Raw genomic sequence first — 21,248 nt, 5'->3', positions numbered from 1 at the left:
AAGAATGAAGCTGCACACAATCTGATTTCATTAGTGGGAAATTAGTGTCTTGCAAGTAAGGTTGTTGGAGGGAAAGAAGAGGTCTCATTGCCTTGGCCTTCTCAGTGACACTTTTTCAGCATTCTAAAAGAGAAGACACAAGCTGCATGGGAAGGAAAATTTAATGCATGTGAACCATGTCCTGGAAACCACTGCTATTTTAGGGAACAAAAATATTTACCCATTTTCAAGTTTCATAAACAAAGGATTAAACTTGAAGTGGTTGTACACTGAATTATTTCTCTAGATAGCATTATTAGATTTTATTGTTATAAACTAGCTTTTTAAAAGGTGAGATGTGAGTGACAGTTATTTCTCATTGAAAATATTTTTCCTTTTTTAACAGGTGGATGCAAAGAATAGTACTATTTTTAGAGATCTTTATTCCTCCTGAGAAGTTAATTTTGCTTCAGTAGATTTTTCTAAATTCTACTGATTGTGAAATAAATGTGCACTTTGTGTTCATAATTTTGACTTGAAATATCCAGTTGAATTAAAACGTTTGGACAGCCCTTGTTAAATTGTGTTTTGGTTGATCCTTAAATGAACAAAAATGGCACAATATATACATGATAGAAAATGAAATACATTCTTTTGCAAATTTGAATATATGCTTATGCTTTGTGTGCAGTTGTTTGCAGATTCAGGGTAAAGGAGCAGTAAATATGAACTTTGCAGACGTTTTGGCAGCCTTTTAGTTGATTTAGTGCTACTACTTTTAAACTGTTGTAAAGTTATTAATAAGTTCTCACAAGGTGGTTGACCCATTAGAACAAGGGTGTCAAATTCTTGGCGTCACGTTGTCATCATGTGACGTATCACAACTTTTCCTCCCTTCGCAAAACTGGGGGTGGTGTGGCCAGTGCGTAATGCATCTGGGCCGCGAGTTTGACACTCCTGCATTAGAGAAAACACAGGGGGGAAAAATTCTCCGAACCTTCATCAGCCAAAATCTCCTCTAAGCAAGTGTGAAATGAAGATAAATTCATCCTTGTTGAGACATAGAAGTCATATGGAATTATCAGACAAAACCACAATTTGAAAAAAAACCTCTCTGATAGACTTGCCTGAAAATTGTTCAGATTTTCAAAAGACAACTATAGACATAATTACAAACAAAGTGTGTGTAAAGGTTAGTTAATATTGAAGTTGCTGTCCACAGTGCGGCTTTTATTAGAGAACTGTTACGTGCATGAGAGAATTTTCAGAAGGATACCTTTGCTCCATCCTCATGATAAAAGTCATAATCCAATATTTTCAAAAGAAAATATTGATATTCCTGGGGTATTCATAAAGTGTATGAAACGAAATTGAACTGTTCAGCTGTATACATTTGGAGGAAAAAAGATGAAGCATGTTGGGTACACTTTGCTAACTTAAACAAGGGGATGTGTCTATTTTGTTTTGAGGATGTGTAACAACCAGTGGCATGGGAAATATTGCTAAGATTGGCTAGAAGTTAATGTCCCACAATCGGGGGAAAAACCTTAAACTGTAAATTGGTTGTGTATTACTTTAAGATTACTATCTGAAATCAGCCTTGAGGCATTTACAAGAAAAAAAAGGTAAAAGTTTTGGAATAATCTTCACAATCCTGGAACTTGAATATTATTGAAAATCTGTGGGGAAATCTCAAAACATGCAGTATGTTGAAGGAGACTTAAGAATGCTCAGTTTTCTGAGTTAGAAGATTTCTGCAACTGAAGAATGAGAGAAATTCCAAAACCAAGAATAAAAAAGGGGTTTTGGCTGACTACAGGATATGTTTAGAAGCTGTTACTACTGCAAGGTAAAAAAAAAAGATAAAGGGGTCCCTATGGATTGTACTCCACTAATCGTTGCTGACTATAGAGGACAGTGCTTATCTCCATTTCAAGGCCATTGAGCTCTGTGTACATGTGGCCAGCATGATGTCATGGAGCACTGTTACCTTCCCACAGAAGGTAGTCCCTATTTATCTACTTGTATTTGCTTGCTGTTGAACTGCTAGTTTGGCAAGAGCTGGACCAAGGACTGCAGTTCACTTCGTCACATGACACTCAGGTCTCAAACCTAGGGCTGCTAGCTTTCCAGCTGACAAGCCCTGCGTCTTAACCACTGAGTCACCTCACCACCCTACTATTGCAAAAGAGTTTTTTTAAAAAAAGAACTGAGTGATAGGCTATCCAAATTATTTAGATTGCTCTAATCACCATTTCCTTCTTTTTGAATCTGTAAACAAATGCACATAAAGATATGTAGTATAGATTTAATATTAGAAACTTCAGCTGTAGTTTACATTGTAGGCAGAGGTCTATATTTCAGTTTATCTCTTTACATTGTCAAAGTCTTAGTGGAAGAAACAGTTAAGAAATTAAAAGTGAGAACTGACATATATAAAAATATCCTGATTCAGTGAGGTTCTATAGTTTGAGAACAAAATCGTTCAGTTTAATTGTGCAGTAAATCAAGTAATAGACTTTCTAAATCAAGAATATTACATAAAAAAGATACATACAAAAGACAACTAGATACTTTCCCCCACATAATAATAGAAAGAACCACAGAAGTATCTAATAGTCTTAATTATATATAATGAGGATTTTAAGATTACTTAGTTTATGATATTTACACTTAAAAAAAGCAAAACTCCTGTAAGAACATGGCTAATGGCAAAGTTTCTATTGACTTTGTATAATTAGTATTATTATTTTTTAATATGAATTGTTCATTTTTTTAGAAACATGGAACTCAGTATCTACACATTGATACAATTTTATATAACCTTGGAGCAGTGAAATCAAATACAATATACATTTGTTTTGTATATCTTGTGTATAATAATATAATTTCTTGAACATGTATAAAGGTCCTCCTAAAATTCTTGGTTTACCATACAAAATATTTGATTCGTTACTATTTTTAAAATTTTTGGATATTAACCCAAATGTATTCACTTGTGAAAAATATTTAGAATTTGGACTTTTGCACAATAAAGCTCCTATCCTATAATGGCTTGTATTTGCATGGAGGTTGAATTGGCAGTAATTATTAGATTACTTTTTATTGCATTTATAAACATGCACAATTTTTCAAAAATACTATATTTTTTTGCATTTATTTAGCACATCTCTAAAAAAAAAAAAGATGTGTGAGAGTAAATATCTGAGTATTGCAACTGTTTTGCAAGTTCTGTTTAAGTTTCCAAGCATAGTAAATGATTTCCTGGTAGCCTATATTTCAGACAGAATCTTCCTTTGAGTGTTAAAATTAAAGCAGGGGTCCATATTTAAGCTCCTGTTCAATGTTTTAATGTTTTTTTCTGTTTCTGAGTAACGGCTTTGATCTATTTTATCTTAAAATGGTTACGTTTGGGTGGGAAAAGGTTGTGGGAGATATGGGTGAACTGCAGCATGGCACTTTTTCAAACATTTTTCGTGTGCTTAGGTACATCCAAGCAGAAGTCAACTTCCCTTCAGGTAGCAGATCAGGAACTACTATCACCTTTTCACCCATACCAGCCTTTGGAATGTATAGTAGAAGAAACTGAAGGCAAGCTCAATGAACTTGGACAGAGAATTAGTGCAATTGAAAAAGCGCAACTTAAATCATTGGAGTTGATTCAAGGTGAACCTTTGAATAAAGATAAAATTGAAGAGCTCAAAAAGAACAGAGAAGAACAAGTACAAAAGAAAAAGAAAATACTGAAGGAGCTGCAAAAGGTGGAAAGGCAGTTGCAGATGAAAACACAGCAGCAATTTACCAAAGAATATTTGGAGACCAAAGGTCAGACAGAGGCTCCCCTTACTCAGCAGCAGCAGTGTCCATATACAGGTGACCTCCCAGAACTGGAAGGAAATGAGGGCCTTCCTGGGGATAACCTTTCAGGGTTGTCACAGGTTGACAGTGTCCTGCATAAAGATGAGCAACAACAATCTCCTTCATCTCCTGAGCAAACTGAGTTTGCCCCTCTTCAGCCTCTCGCAACACCACAGTGTAACTTTTCAAATAACATAGGTTGTAATGGGACAGATTCTTTTGAACTTCAGAAGGTATTAGGTAATCAGCAAACTATAGGACAGCAGCAACCAATTGCTGGACATGTTCAGGGACTATTAGTTCAAGAACCAGATGGATTAATGGTTGCCTCGCCAGCACAGACGCTTACCGACACTCTTGATGACCTGATAGCAGGTGGGTTGAGAAATGTACCTTTTCTTGAATAAATATGTGTGTTATTAGTTTCTTTTGTTCCCATTATCTTTCGCAAAGTTTTCTAGTTTTCCCTTATTGTTTTTACAGTTTTTATTAGTTTTAATGTTGGCATTCAGTTATATCCAACTTTTTGGATTGTTTAATCCAAAGCAAAATACTAATGTTTTGCTTTATTGGATTTTTACTGTATTGATCCATTTGGGTTTCATTTCTGGTGTAATAACTACTATGGAAATCTTTTCAAGAAAATATGTCAGTTTATAGAATTATGCAAATACATATTTAGTTGATCAGGCAACATTTGTGAGAAGACAGTATTTTGGTGAATCTGATTCTTTGTAGGGGTTCTCTTCATAATCTCTACATAGTGATCTCAAGTTGACATTGTTTGATTCAGAGGAATTTTTAGTTGAATTATATATCAATAGAACTCAATCTGTAATGACTTATTTATTTTATGTAGTTGTAGAATGTTATAAACATGTACTCAGTCATAAGATGCAATAGTTTTGAAAAGTATTAGTCCACTAATTAAAGATAAAGACCAAAGATACTTGGAAGTGAGTGAGGGAATGAGAATAGGTTATATTTGGTAATGAACTTGAGCATTATTTACTTACCCATTTTGCACTATTTGCCATAGCTATCCCATCAGGCTAGCACTTCAAATTAGGGTATTTTGACTCAAACATACAATAGTCCCTAGAGTTAAATAGACAAGCACAGGGTCTCTCTCTTCCTCCCTCCCTCTCCCTCCCCCCACACACAAACACAGAGGAACCGGGCTGAATAGACTCAAAATGCCCATTGATTAGCATGTTTTCTCATAGTAATCAACTAACATGAATGTGAAACTCCAAAACAAGAGTAAACCCAATCCAGAAGTGGATATTGCAAGACGTATTGCTTCTGTTACTGATAGTATATAGCTATTTTATCTGGCTAGCAATTGATAGTTTTATTCTCCATAAAATTGATTAATCCTCTTAAAGGATATGTATAACTTGGTGACATTACTACATATTATGGTATCAAATGGTAGCATATTGTGTGCTATGTAAAGAAAAAAAATCATTTTATTTGTACTAAATCTATGGCAGTTCTTTTTCACTGGATGACTTTAGAAAGAGCTGTTCCCTGTTTCTTTGATTGGCAGTAGCTTAATCAGCTGGAAAGTGATGGAAGGTAGGAAGATGGTCTGTTCACCCATTAAGACTGCCCCCAGCTGCTCACTTTCATGCATTAGTAGAGGCACTGTCATTCTTGCTGATGGGTGGGTAATCTAGAAAACTGACCTAAATAAAATGAAAATAGCTGTTTTAGGAGATGGATTAGGATGGCAGTGAATGGGTCAGCTTTTAGCCTCAATTAGTGTTTATTTTGGGTTTGTCTTCAAAGTGGCTGATTGATTTCACCTAATGATAGGGTTTATTGTAATCAGTTTTCTTAAACTATTGTATCTGTTAAGTGGTAATTTTGCAGGTTTTTTTTAACAATAAGCCACATTCCATATTTGGGAGGTTTTGTAACTGAAAAATGAAATTAAAAAACATTAAACAAATGAATAATTTGGGAAAATGGAAAAAAATGCAGGTATTATCATACTGACAGATGGAGGATTCATAATTCCTTACATGAAAATGCTTTCATTGAATTCTGTTCTAAGTTTTTTTTTTTCTGAGCAGCACAGTTAGTTCCTTTCTTAATGATGCTGATTGGGACCAGAAATTCTGCCCTTAAGCATCATTGTTAGAAAAAAAACCTCCCACATGACTGCGCCACTTAGTGATAGCAGTTCTGGCAGTCCCAATTGCCATCATTAAGCGAGGATCCAATAATTAGTATATCAAGTCACGATCACATGAGATTAGAAAACCTTACCAGTTTATTGTTAGTGATAAGAAAACCTTAACTCAAAAAAAAATTTATAAAGAACTTCAAAAGTACTAGTCCCAATGAAACTCTATCTGATAAAACCTGACCATTTATTCCTATTCACTAATTTCTGTCCAATCTCTTGTCCGATTAACAGGTGAATTTGGTTTAGATTATTGGCTTTATCAAAAGCCTTTGTATATCTATCATTACCCCATCCATATCTCGTTGAACCTTTCAGAAGAATAGTAAAGAATATGCCATGATTTAATTTACCAAACTTATGTTGGCTTTTCTTCAATAAGACTTAAATCTTTAAAATACTTTCAGTGGTCTCTTTTTAGTATTATAACATGTTCTAAAACAATTAACTTTCAGCAAAATTTTAATTGAACTTGGATTAGAAAAACAATTCCATCTGTTGTCATTACTTTTGCATGAACTGTTCCGATTCCGTCCCTCAAAATAATGATTTAGGCAATGGTTTTTATTTCTTTCCAGCAAAAAGAACATAACAATTATCTGTGTTATTTAGTGTTTGCCCCTTTTTATTCCTTTAATATTCAGTAAACTATTCGTTGTTATTATGTGTGGGTTAATCTGGTGGAAAATTAATAATTTAACTCCTAACCAAGTATTTAAGAATTATAAAGATAGCATCTAAAAATATAAGCAGTTCCAGGCAAGTTAGTTTAAAAAACAAAACAAAACTGAGATGTTCAAGTCCGATAAATTCAATATTTCTAGATATCGAGAAAGTCTTTTAGGTATCACTCCAAGGGCTCCAATAATTAGTATACCGATTTTTATCCCACATACGTTCAACTACGACCTGAAAGTCCTGATATTTTTTAATTTTTCCTTGCTCCTAGCATCACAACACCAGTGAACCAGATAAGAAGACCTTAACCGAATAATAGTAATTATTATTTGCTCACAAGAATGTGAGGTCACAGTTGCCAGTAGTTTGCATTGTCCTTCATACCCATCACATTCTTTCCAAGAACTTAGGATGTTGTAATGTAGTGGTATAGTATATATGTGGATCCAAGCAGTGTCAGCTTTTATAATTGATGGGGAAATTTTGTCAATGTGCAGATTATCCAAGTGCCATCCAATAGTTTTTGCTGTGGTACCCAGTGTGCTGATAATCACTGGGACTATCAAGGCTGGTTTATCCATAATCTTTCAACTTCAGTTCTCAGATCTTAATACTTTGTGATCTTTTCCAATTCTATTCTGCTATCCCCTGGTATTGCCATATCAATTATCCTTAATTTTTCCTTTTCAGTCATAAGCATACCTGGTGTTTTATGAGTTAAGACTATCAGTCTGTATTTAGAAAGTTCACAATATCTAAATCACATTTTCAACTGTATGTTTCCACCAATTTTCATTAAGGGGACATAAATTTTTTTACAGGTGTTCCAGTGAATCATTTTGATGACTGTGTTACACTTGTTTATAATCAGTTTGTGAAATCATTTTGTAAGAGTTGAGCATATGATCTAATATTCTTCTCTTTCTTTGCACAATTTGCACATGGTTTTTCAATTCTGACTTTGCATTAGTTTGAAACTTTGCTTGTGAGCACCTAAAATCAAACCTTCAGTTTATTTTTTAATGTTATAGTTATAAACCATTGCCAGGTTTTATATTTATCTACTTTCCACTCATTTTTTTGTAGAAATTGGTTATGTATAGTGTGTTTTCTTGCCAACATTCTTTTTGTGGGTTTTTATTACATTATGCAATATTCATTTTTATTTCTTCTGCATCTAGTAAATTCCAATTTTTAACTTGCATTAGTGGCTTTTTTAAATAATCCTGGCTTTTTTTCATAATGTACACTTCTTCAATGCTCTTTTTACCTGTACCTTTTTATTATTTATTTATTTATTTATTTATTTAAAAATGTATTGGCCTTAATATTCTTGCGGTATTGACCTTAAATGTTTTATTTATTGCGTTCCTTATTAGCTGGTTCCTGCATTTCTTCTGAAAATTTTCTATTTTATGAAAGTAGACTTTCATTTTTATAACATTCCTGAGGTGGCTTATTAATCTTAATGATTTGTAGTGTTTTTCTCACTTAAACTATACATTGTTGCTGAGTTATTACTGTGGATTTGAGTAACTTTCATTGTTGAGATTTTTATCCCTTGGATTTTTAGGTTCTGTTCTGTTACTAGTAGTCTTTGAGTTACAACAATAATTGAGCCTACTCATTATGGTTGTAAGTTATAATAATCATAAAATGGGTCAGTCATATGACCAACCCAATTTAATGTTTTTTGCGGCAGTTGTTAAATGAGCATTGCAATCTTAAGTGCAAAACACTGCATTCATTAAGTGAACTCAGTATTTGAAAACCAGAACTACCAGTTTTCTGCAAAACTGTAATAAAATGCAGTCATGTGACCACAAGACCTTGCAAATGACCATGAATGTGGCCATGTTGCTGAGCACCTGAAGTACAGTCACATGACAGGGGAACTGTCGGAACTTCAGATCCAGATCATAAATCCCCATTTTCAGGTAAATCACTAAGCAATTGATCAAAAGTTGATGAAAGATTAAATTCAGAATCCACTGTTCTTGTCAGTTTGCTGACTAACCTTTTTAGCACAAAACCATTTTGAATATCATGAAGTTTGGGGAAGAGATTTTATCTTGTCATTGTAAATGGAATGTGTGCCTAGTGTACCCATATGAAAGTCAGCATGGTTCCTCATAGCCCAGTATACTCTTCATTCTTCTTGATAAATTGGGGGACTCTTTGAGGAATTGGGGCTGCTGGTCTCAAGTCTTGACCATTAAAACAGTGTTCTCATCAAGTAAGTAGGATTACCACAGCCTCCTGTCCAAGGCCTCAAAATATGTTTTAAGTTTTCGTGGGTACTTACATGTATGGTATTCAGCTTTGTTCGGGTATTTTCCCACGTCATTGTAGTTGTGCTTTTAAAGTTGTAGCAACGTTTCGGCAGAATCTCATCTGCCATCATCAGGCTTTTGTATTGTGTATTGTGACTGTATTGTGACTCACAGATGAACACAATACAGAAGCCTGATGATGGCAGATGAGATTCTGCCGAAACGTTGCTACAACTTTAAAAGCACAACTACAATGACGTGGGAAAATACCCGAACAAAGCTGAATACCATACATACATACATACATACATACATACATACATACATACATACATACAAAAGATAACTCCCTCTTCCCTACAGACAAGAATAATTTCAGTAATTTAACACCACCTCCAGTATTTCAATAAAAAAATAAGTCTCATTCGTTGTCAATAATGACATTCTAAAAACTAGTCCTAATCACCAAAAGTCTTTTAAGAGCTTCCAGAAATAGTACTGTATATATTTTAACCCTAATAAAATAAATCCAATTTATCACGTTATTTAAGAAATAAAAGAAATATTTTCCCATTTATAAACAAAATTTTAAAGCCTTGTCATTCAGTCCTGGTCAAAAGAAATTTCAATAGCTATGAGACAACGTAACATATTAACCAAGATAGAATAACTCAAATTCTTTGCTTACTTTTTTGTTCTTTATCCCATCATATAGTGTCCCCCAATCATTTTTATAATTTTCTCTTTTTACTCCTCTCCAAAACAGATTATTTACAAAACACATCCTTCCCACTTCTCTGTTCTATTATTGATGTGCCCCCTTTAATTCTATCCCATTTATTAAGACATCTGCTGGTTTTGTTTGTTGTGCCATCTTTTCCCACATCAATCTTATATTCCAGTATTTTATAATCCATTTTCAGATTCACAGCATCTTTTTCCATTTCACTTTTATAATCTGGCATTTTTAAAAAATCCAAATCCATATTCAAATAAGCTTCACCTCTGTTGTTTTTCTATATCCTCTGCTATAGTATCAGACTGTATCAGTAATTTCTGAGTACATTCTTCCCAAACAGACTTAATTCTTCTGTAGTCAGATAGTATAGTATAGTATGGTTTATTTTCCTTTAATTGTAATTCTTAGTGCTCTCTGATTCCCTCTAATCAACCTTCAAGGTCCTCTTTCATCAACTGTTTATCGTCCAATCAGCAAAATTTTCCCACAGGAAGATTTCTTAAAATTAATTTCAAAATGAAGGCAAATATACACATACTAGTGTAATGTTGCAGGATCCAGAGTCTGAGTCGATCACCGGAACCAGGACCATTTTAATTTCAAAATCTTCAGATATTCCTTAAAAAGTGTTAAAACTCCCACAGGGTCTATCAAGTCCATTTAGCCTCAGAATCAACATTGTAACCCTCCTTTTTGCTGTTTTCCAAAAGTTTTTTTTTCCTTTTTAATCCTTAAACCTACATAAAACTTATTTCTTCTAAGATAGGAGATTCTCCCAGTACAATAAACCTTGCCCTTCCAAAAGTTCTAAACATCTAGAAAAAACATAAGCAGCTTCCTAAAGTCGTTAAAGCGGGGGAGGGAGAGGTGAACCCAATGTCTCTTTAAAGGTGCTGAACTGCAGCTTAGGCAATGATTTTCCCTCAGTTCTCAGAGGTGTCAAACATCTGGAGATCACTGTTTGCAATCTCTTGGCATGGGTGATTCCTTGTCGTCTTCTCAATTCAGAGAGGAGTTCCAAGGTTCACCAGTTCCTCATTTGCTATTGTTGGCTACGTGAAAGTGGAATCATGTTCCAAATGAGGAGCTCCCCCTTTATGAAGCATACCATTGATGCAGAAATGCGTTCATGCCCCAAAATACATTTCTTATAAGATGTCATATTCCAATTTTTCATAATGAAGTCCTCCTTCCATGAAACTGTAATATTCCGTAAAAATGTCTCTAGATTGTCTTTGTTAAGGACAAGAACATTTTCATAATACCCGAGATTCTGGATAGTATGCAAAATAAGTCTTAGGTCAATGCTTGCTTTTATACTACCTTTTGCTTATAGTATTCATATAGTAAGGCAAATTATACGCTATGGGAAAGCATGGTAAATGGGCCGATTTTAAAGTATAAGGGAATATTAAGGGCAAAATGAGTCTTATAGGGCTTGAAGTATACAATTTGCTTATTTAAAATTTCCAACCTATAGTTGAGCCAACTTTGAGATCTACCCATTTTGGGAGTGTGGCCCTTAATATGCTCCATAAACTATCAAATTGATGAAAGTAGGTCACTCTGGTCTATGAAATAAGAAAAATGACTCCCATCACATCAGCCCCGATTAGTGATTCACATAAGGCTATTCAGTCATTTTCTCCTTTTTTTCTTTAATTATACTAGAAAGCAATAAAAGTGTACGTATCAAACTTTCTCACTGAATATAGCCACCTTCTTTGTGGTCTCTGCATGTAAAATATTTATAATGGTGCAGGGCCTTTATTACAGCTACAGATTATTTTCAACAGGAAGGACATTGCTAGAAATCTTTTATGTGCTGCATGGAATTATGCTGTGATAAAATTAAAAGTTTTACTGGTAGTCCTCGACTTATGACCATCGCAGAGCCTGGCCATTAGATTTGTAAGGTGTGATGGTCAGTTAATGTGACCATCTCACTTAGTAACCACATTCCCTGCTCCCAGTTGCAATATTCAGATTTTCTAAATGCTGAATATGGCTGCCAAGTACAACTCCTTTACTTTTTCTTTCAATACTCCTAATCTGGGAGTATTGAAATAAAAAGTTATCTCCATATGTCAGATAGTTGAGTCAGTACAGATATTGTTATAAGAGCCTTATATTAACGGCTGAATAGATTCAAGAACAGTTTTCTGAATAGAAATCATTTTTTATTTAGGCAGCCCATTTTCTTGAAGAACTTACTATTTAATAGCAAATTTATTTTTATATCTAATATTTACTGGTTTCATGTTAGTGTCAATTTGGGAAGCCAGTATTAAATTATCTAACATAATTCTGCTTTATCCCTGGTTCTTACTTTTACAAAATGTGTGTTTGATACCGTTCCCTTCCTTCAAATCTCTTGTCAGACTTCAGTTTGAGGAACTACCTACATAAGATTGATTGCAGCCACCTATATTCATTAATGGAGAACATGAGGGAAATAATTCCACAAGAAAGGGCTGCAGATTGCCCATTTTCCGAAGAAGTGCAGTGAAAGAAAATAAAAAGAGATGATGCAATGAAACCATGTTATTAGGAAACAGTTGTAACATAACCTATATGCATTCGCATTATTTGAACAAGATGGGTTGAGAAGAATTCATAAGACAATAGATTAAGGAAAATAGCATGGAAAGCTTTAGTGGAATTTAAGCAAGTGTCCAACAACCTTTTGTGACTCAATTTTGTGATGGGTAAATATCATTGATCTTAATTCTCTTTTAGTAGTTTTTTATTCAAAATTTTGTTAAAATAGCTCAATTTCTTAACTTTTTAAAGAAACATGTATCTAAATTTTAAAATAACTTGATTTAGAGATTTCAGTTTTAAAACATTTGTACACATTTTGAAATCAAATGTGTGTGATCCTCTAAACTAATTGAACTCTTTAAGTTCAGCAGCATAAAACTCAAATAGGTATCAGTTACACATTGAAGTTTGTCCTGTTACTACTGTTGTCAGCCAATATTATGAACCTTATTTGAATATTTGTATATGCATTAGAAACAAAAAATATGTAGACACCCTGTTATACTCTTATAACAAATCAGGTATGCTGTAACAGCAAATTTAATAAATAAAATTTTGCTACAAATTAATTGGGTTCAGTCATATGTATTGTAAACAGAGGTTTATCATTTAGCATTTTATATAAACTAAGTTATTATGCTTTAGTTCAGTAAGCTGTTATAAAACAAGCTGTGCTATAAAATAATGTGGAAGATGTTAACCTGTAGCTTTTCACATTATACAAGAAAAACTTGGTTTGTCAGTGGTAGAAAAAAAAATCAGGGTTCTGATAACATTTTTTTCCAAGTAACAAATGAATATCTTTAATAAAATTTATTGGAAAAAGTGCTATCAGGCTCCTGATTTTCTGCACTAACTGCATGATTGGGTCATGAACTCTGTCTTAGCCAAGCCCACCTCATATAGTTGTTATGGGGAAAGTAGAAGGCAGGAATATTAGGTATGATTGCCACCTGGAGTTATGTATAAAAAACACTGGAAAATAATAAAGATAGCATATCTTGTATAGGAACTGCCCCTTTTAGTGAACATTCACAGATATGGTGATTAAAAGGTAATTTTGTGACCAATCCTCGTATTTACAACTTTTGCATGTTATAAACTGAAGGTCATAAGTATAGTTGCAGTTTCATGTAGCAACTGCTTCATTTAATAGCTGAATTGCTAGTCCAAATTGTGGCTTCTAAACAACTACCACTTGTAAAGAATAAGACTTAATAACACCTTTTAATAATAGTTATCTCTTTTAACTAGCCAAAATTGATCTTCCTTCTGTTAATTTAAGAATATAATGCTTTTAATCAGTGATTAAAGAAAAATATGGGTTTGGCTTCTTAAAAAGATTTGCTCTTGATCTCTATTTTAATACATTTTTAATTATCTATAAAATCTTTAATCGATAGTTTATAGTTGAATTGCACTGACATTTATTGCTTTTTTCCTCATGCATTCCACCATACTCCAATTGTGTTTTAATTGTACAGAATTTTGGGTCATATTTTGAAAAAATATTTTTACAACTTTTGGGAGGAAGCAATGGATAAGCAATTAACACTTTGCTTTATCATGGTTATTATTATATTAAGTTAAAATAATTCAGGATAATAATTTCATCAAATTCAAATCCAAAAATGTGAATTATAAAAATGTCTGCTTAAATGAACGTTATTTAAGAAAGGAAGAAAATGCTTTGTGAGGAAATCTGCTGTGGATTTATAACAATTTGGATCTAAGCAGAACTTTTTGATGTAGTCCTTGAATTTGGCACGGATGATTTCAGCCAATCCCCTGAGATAAGGGGACTCCCTCTCATCTCTGGAAGCTGGCTGAAAAAGTTCCATGAAATCCTTCTGTACAGGGCATTTGAAATCAGTCCTCAGATATAGGGGGTAATTGTCTCATTTCTGGGGACTGATTTAAAAAGCTCCATGTCAAAATCCAAAAGGCCTCGTGAAACCTTTTCCTGCTGAAAAACCCTGTCAGCAGTTGGACAAATGGCAAATATAAGTGGGGCATTTCGCTTGGCAATGATATGTCAGGTAGGCGATGAAACTTCATGGACCTGAGCAGCTTGAATTGGCAGGCCAGGTGGCAAAGTGAGACTTCCATGGCTGGCTGTGGCTTTGCACCACACTGTAGCACCACCATGCAACTCATATGAGGCCTGTCAGATCTGCCCTGACTTGTTTTTTTAGGCAAGAAAGACTCTTCACTCCATTTGTAATGAATGGTATTTGTTAAGCCTGGATTCCCCAACGTGTGTTAAGGAAAACAAACTAAACAGAACGTGCAGCGAAGTCAGATAGGCAGACAGGTAAATGTGTGAGATAAGTTTTCTAGTTAACACGCAGTAAAAATACAGATACGCTTGCGCTATCAAAAATATAGTTTATTCCATTTAAGAATTATAGCATAGTCAAAATAAACGGTCCATTAGTCATATATCAATTTCAGTCAAGTCTTGTCGGGGATACTCTATTTGCAAAGTCCGTGTTGAATAGCCAATGTCAGTACACTTACAATAAATCAGTCCAATTTTTTTCTTCTCTCCGTTGAGAAAAATCAACACTCCTTCTTCTCTCCCCGTTTCAGCAAGAACGCAGTCATCAATCCATCCAGTAATTAGGGATCAGTAAGTCAGAGAGAGAGAGAGCTGCAATCGTCTCGCTTCTTATATAGTGCTTTTACAACCACACCCTTAATTACATTCTTGCAGTTAAAGTTACACACACTTTAACTAACAAACCATGATACCATATTTATTATTTTTACCCAAAACAGTTAGGGTAAACAATGTTATCCCTAACAGTATTCTTTACTAAAAGCCAAATGGTTTATAGTAGAGCAAACTCAGAACTGAAGTTCATGCACCAAGCTTTCCCGGTTAACTTTCTCTGTCTACTTCCTCTCCAGTTTTTCCCCCTTGCTGGTCCCTTTTTGTTCAATTATATTTGAATAAATTGTTTCAGGAACTGTCTCTTCAACAGCAGGCTGGTTGGTGAACCATTGCATTCCACATTTCAGTTTTTAATAATTCCTGAAAGCATGCATTTTAGATGAAAAGTGTTTGGAAGTGCCAATGCTATGACAGAGAAACAGTGTCTAAGAGCTTACTCCACAAAAGTAGGTAATTATTAGATTTTCCTTTGGAACTTCATAGCAGGCAAGTCAAAATTGGATGAAAGGCGAACCTGGAGATAACTCAGCAACAAGCAGGACTTGAACAATCAAAAACAAAACTTTGAATTGTACAAGAAAGCTAATATGTAGCTGGGATCTAGCACACTGATGTCACATGGTCATAATACCAAGTACTACCAACATATGTACTGCTGCATATGTAACAGCCATCTAAATGGATGGTGGTGAGAGCATGAAACACTAGCAAGATCATTTCATTGTATATAAGATTGCAAAGGGCAGTAGCCTTAACCTGCCTATCTAGTTGGGAGTCCAGGAAAACTCTTAATTTAAAAATTAAATTACATTAAAAGTAAAATTAAAAATTAAAAAAGACCTGCTTCAGGGGCATTGTCACACTATTAATAGACAAAACTGGTGAATGAAATAGTAATTTCATCTTACTTGGGATTAGCCTGTTTAGGACCCATTCAAACTTGATAGAGTCCCAAAACTGGATCAAGGTCTTGACATCATCTCTATTACTGCCTGGGATAGCAGTGTATAATTGGATATCATCAACATAGCTATACCACATAAATCATTAGAGAACCTCTAATAACCAATTGGCCAGTCTAAACAAGGTAGTTGGGTGATAACCTATATCAGTGCAATGAGGGAAGATAGTTTGGCTTCTCCTTCCTTATCACCACAGACTAAGCTCATACTTTAGCTTGTACCATGCTCCTGGATTCATGTTCCCTTAGCAATAATCTTAGGTGTGTTTTTCTACTGCTTTATTTTTTGGAAGACCTCAGTAAACCAAACACTTGCAAATTGCTATTTCTGGAATAAAGCTCCTGTTTATAAGTAGGATACTTTTTATTTCCATTCCCCCTCCCCAGTTGCATCTGATAAAGGATTTGAAACCCGGAAAGATAGATCTGTAAGAGGGAGAGATCATTACTTTCGCCAAACCTGGTTTTAGTAACACTAAATTTAATGTAAATGCAAAGCACAAGCAAGTCATGATGATGAGAGGTCTTACTGGAAACACACCTGGCATTTACTATCAATAGCCTGATTTTGTATTATTTGTAGTAAGTGAGCCAGGAGTTGGGAAATAAAATAAGTGGATAGCAGTGTTGTGTATATATAAAATATATTCTTTATCTGTTTGAAATGTTGACAAGATAGTTTCACAGTCACTAAGTATAAACAGGCATAGTCCAGATTTTTCTTATATCATTCACACATTTTAGGATTTGTCTGACTTTTTAATTTGGACATTTGATTTAGTGTATTAAATTAAGATTCTTTCTTACACATTTCAGGAGCAAGAGTATGGTTTTATATTTTCTTTAACATGATTCATGAATGAAACAGCAAAACATGCCAGTCTCTTGGAAAGATGCTCTTCATGCAAGAGATATTGAGCATGTTATTTTTCCTTCCTAGCTGTCAATAGCAGAGTGCCTACCGGCTCCAATTCCTCACATGTCATGGATTCGGCTACACCTGAGTCCTGTTCACAAACGCTCAATATGACTTCTCAGTCTGTGCTTCCTACATACCCTTCTGTTGATATTGATGCCCATGTGAGTAATGTTGATTAGTTATATCTTTTGAAAGCTATTTTGGTTAAATGATGCAGTAACACAATTTAATAAAATTGAAATATATTTTTTCCAATCTTAAGACGGAGAGTAATCATGATACTGCGCTGACGCTTGCATGTGCTGGTGGGCATGAAGAACTTGTCTCTGTGTTGATAGCACGAGGTGCCAGTATAGAACATAGAGACAAAAAGGGTAAGCTATTAAAGTGCTGCTGTTTCTCATTGCTTTTATTTGGAAATTATGCATATCCAGTCAAGCATCCCATTGGTTTTTCATAACTTTCTGATGATTCAAAACATTTGTGTTTTTTCTTACCTGATGATAAGTATTTGGGCAGCAAATCTTTTTTTCTATATGTGATTTCAAGGCTTAATTAAACGAAGGGTTAGGGTTTCAACAACCACAGTGCTTCTGTTTCTCCCAAATGTTTGATCACAAACTCAGAACTTTTACTTCAGTTACACAGTTACATGGTGATCTTCATTGCTACTCGATATTGTGAATTACCGATTTTGAAACACTCTGGTTTTACTGTCAGCATAACTTAACTTTGATTCTTGTTTTCCAAATGGCTTCTAATAATAGAATCATTTCTGTTAGGGTTTACACCACTAATTTTAGCTGCAACTGCTGGACATGTTGGTGTTGTAGAAATACTTCTAGATAAAGGTGGAGACATAGAAGCCCAGTCTGAGCGTACTAAGGACACACCACTTTCATTAGCATGCTCTGGTGGCCGTCAAGAAGTAAGTGCTAACATTTTTAAAAAATTTTTACATATGTTACTGTTTAACTAGTACAGTCATAGTTTGAAAGAACAGGATCTAGCATCCTGATATGTCTCCTTATTTGGTACAATTTTTACTGCATATTATAGTTATTGCATTTCATAGATTATGAAAGCATGTATTGATTCTCCAAACCCTCCCAAGTTAGGTGGACATCATCATCTTAGAATATATCTACATATGCTGGATGCTTCAAATATAAACACTATTTCCTGTATCCACAGCATGTCCACAGATGCTTTCCTTAATGCTCCCCAAGTTCTTTGTCCTATTTCACTTTTTAATTTTATTATAACCATTTTATTTTTTAAAAAATGGGAGTCTGGCATGCTACAAAGAAAAAACATTCTTTGAATATAAAAATGCTGGATGCAAGTTGTGTGTTAAGCTTCTAATTGTTTCCACTTGCATCCTCTCTCCAGGTGAATAGGACTGAGGGAGGGGGTTAGTGTAGGCTTCCCTAAAGTAGTTGTATCAGTCCCAAGGGACTATACAAGTGGTTGATGTTATTATTTATAGTATTATTAATGTAAATAGTGTTTATTAAATTATTTTCATTTAATTAACATTTGGGGTGGATGAACAACCTGAAATTTCATGAAGGAAGTCAATGAGCTGAAGAGGTTTGGGGACTCTCTTAAGGAATAGCAAATGGCATTCTGGTTATTTAATGCTTTGTAATAAGTTATGGTCTCTGTGGAGCCATTTTATGATTTAGCAATCCCTCCCTTGCTGCCATATTGCAAGATTACAACAGTGAGTTCTCGAAATTTCAGATCTCCCCACCAATCCAAAAAGATTGGGAAACTTCACATAATTCTGAAATTACATGGAATGTATGAGCATTGTAGATTCCATATAATTTCTCAAATTAGTTCATTCTATAATCATGTAAATGTAATTTTTTATTCATAGAACTGAAATTCAGTAAGGCAGTAATATGAAAAGTGAAGATTTGACCTTAATCTGTTTGTTTGTTTGTATCCTGCCTTTATTATTGTTACAAATAATTCAAGGTGGGAAACAAACCCAGCACACCTTCTCCTCCTATTTTCCCCACAACAAATCTGTGAGGTAGATTGGGCTGAGAGAGTGTGTCTGGCCCAAAGTCACCCAACTGGCTTTCATGGCTTAAGTCAGGACATTAACTTACTATTTAATTTTATATCTACATCATAATTTTTCTATGACTTTTCCATGCTTTTGTTATGCTCTGTTTGTTGCCAGATTTAAAATTCAATATTTATCCTGAGCATATTGGTGCTATTGTCAGCTTCTGATAGTGTTAATAATATTCCATATTTCAGGTGGTAGATCTTCTCCTAGCACGAGGAGCAAACAAAGAACACAGAAATGTGTCTGATTATACTCCTCTAAGTCTTGCTGCATCTGGTGGATATGTTAACATTATTAAGATACTACTCAATGCTGGAGCAGAAATTAATTCAAGGTAATTGGTTTAGAAAGATTTTGAGTTCTCTGATGAATATAATATGAAGTAGGATTGAATTCCACAGATTTGTTGGTTTTATTCATTCAGAACAAACTTGGTGATCAGTAGTGAGCTTTTTTTAAATAGTAATTTTATTTTTTTAAATTACCATTACAGTAATAGAATATTAGTGTAAACTACAAAAAGAAGAGTATGAAAAAATAGAAGTTGAGAAAAAGAAAAATATAATAAAAATATATGAAAAAATGAGTTTTCCCTTCATCACAAGTATAAACCATTTTAATAACTTAAATGCCTTCTCTGAAAATAGAACAAATGATCTCTTCTTCCCATATACCATCTCTTCTCTGTAAACAAATCCACAAATCCTTCCATTTTAGTCCTAGTGTCAGCAAAAGTCTATTAGGAATTACCAGATATGATAACTTACTTATTTTAACCTTAATCAAATAAACCAATTTTATATTCCTTCCTTTTGCTTCTAATGATTCAAATAATGTCCCAGAGCTTGATGATTTTTTTTGCCTCTTCTCACAAAATTCTTTGAAGTTTTAACAAGCCCCTTTTGTACAGCCAATACAGGAAAAATTATCCAGGTCATCCTCTTGGTTTATTTGTATATCCTTTTTAATTATTAAGACATCAGCCAGTTGCTTTTTTATGTCCAGTGCAACATCTTTTTCCATATGATTCTTGAAGCCTGCCATTTTCAAATCTACTTTCAAATCGATCTCAGTCTTGCCAGATAAAACTTGTTCTTTTTCCATAAATAACTTTTTAATGCAGACTAGAAGCAGACACTCTTAAAATTAATTTGAGTCCATTGTTCAACAATATTCTTTAAAATGTTCAACATTAAAATGTTTTGCTTCATTCTGTATTGATAAGTTGCATTTGAATGTTCTCCTTTAATTGTAATCATTAGATTCTTCCACTTCCTATTAGTGACTAATTTTTTTAAAGCATTAGTGTTTTTTCAAAAAAGAGTTCAAACAATTTTTGCCTTCACAGGAAGGATTCTTCATAATTAATCACAGTTTCTTATTTCAAATTTATCTGAATCTTTAGTCCATTCATAACCTTCTGAAATCAAATTTTAATCACCCTTTTGCTATTTATTCTCTCTTTTTTAAAAATCCTTAGATTTACAGTTAAAACTTGTGTAACTAAGAATGGAAGAAGATTCATCCACTGCTGTAAAACCTATTGATCCAAAGGTTCCAAAACAGTTAACAATTTCCAAAAGTGATTAGAACAGAAAGTTTGTGAACCCAGTGTCCTTCTCAAAACACAGATTTCAGTTTAAGCAATATTGTAGTCTTTTCACAAGGAGCCAACTGCCTGAGTACCTCTGGGTGTTCTCTCCTTGTTCAAAGAGGTATTTTTGAAGAACCACTGCTACTTGCTGGCTCTTCATTCAACTGTTGCCCTTGACTCCACTTTCCATGGAGCCCTCTTCAGTTGCTATTGTGATTTGTAGATATGCTGTGCCAAGATTTACAGAATTCCATCCAGCACTTGTATGTGTTGCTAGTATTCTTAGCATATTTCAAGTACTTTTTGGTCTTTATATCTATTACTTTATATTTTAAAATCTAGATGATTTTTATATAGTGCACTTTCCAGCAGTGAAATGAGGATGTATTTTATTACACAACAGTCAGCTTTTCATAAAATAATTATACTCAAGAAATATTTTCCTCTACATTTGTCTATATTATATCATTGTTATATTTGTATTTATTGGTTTTCTGTTTTAGGACTGGGAGTAAATTAGGCATTTCTCCTCTGATGCTGGCAGCTATGAATGGTCATGTTCCTGCAGTAAAACTATTGCTTGATATGGGTTCTGATATTAATGCCCAGATTGAAACCAATCGGAATACCGCACTTACTTTAGCCTGCTTCCAGGGCAGAGCAGAGGTAGTCAGTCTGCTTTTGGACAGAAAAGCCAATGTTGAACATAGGGCAAAGGTAAGTAATCAATAGATTACTTTCTCAAT

General features: G+C 34.1%; 1 protein-coding gene across 13 annotated transcripts in view; it reads left to right on the top strand.

Moving 5' to 3' along the window:
- The window catches only part of ANKHD1 (ankyrin repeat and KH domain containing 1), a 112,288-nt gene that overhangs the window by 45,642 nt on the left and 45,398 nt on the right, over positions 1-21,248 (top strand). For 9 of the 13 annotated variants that reach the window (XM_026672583.2, XM_026672582.2, XM_087961026.1 and 6 more), the window contains exons 15-20: positions 3,466-4,212; positions 16,844-16,983; positions 17,085-17,196; positions 17,605-17,750; positions 19,100-19,242; positions 21,006-21,219. In XM_026672583.2, the coding sequence (XP_026528368.2) occupies positions 3,466-4,212; positions 16,844-16,983; positions 17,085-17,196; positions 17,605-17,750; positions 19,100-19,242; positions 21,006-21,219 (1,502 nt within the window). The remainder of the gene's footprint in view (positions 1-3,465; positions 4,213-16,843; positions 16,984-17,084; positions 17,197-17,604; positions 17,751-19,099; positions 19,243-21,005; positions 21,220-21,248) is intronic. The other 4 variants (XM_087961031.1, XM_087961030.1, XM_026672587.2 and 1 more) reach the window with 1 other exon arrangement.

The sequence above is a fragment of the Notechis scutatus genome, chromosome 3 (assembly GCF_049901735.1).
Source record: "Notechis scutatus isolate UNSWTSFEM ecotype Mainland chromosome 3, rNotScu1.2, whole genome shotgun sequence".
Taxonomy (NCBI): domain Eukaryota; kingdom Metazoa; phylum Chordata; class Lepidosauria; order Squamata; family Elapidae; genus Notechis; species Notechis scutatus.
This window is presented reverse-complemented; position numbering and strand designations above follow the sequence as displayed.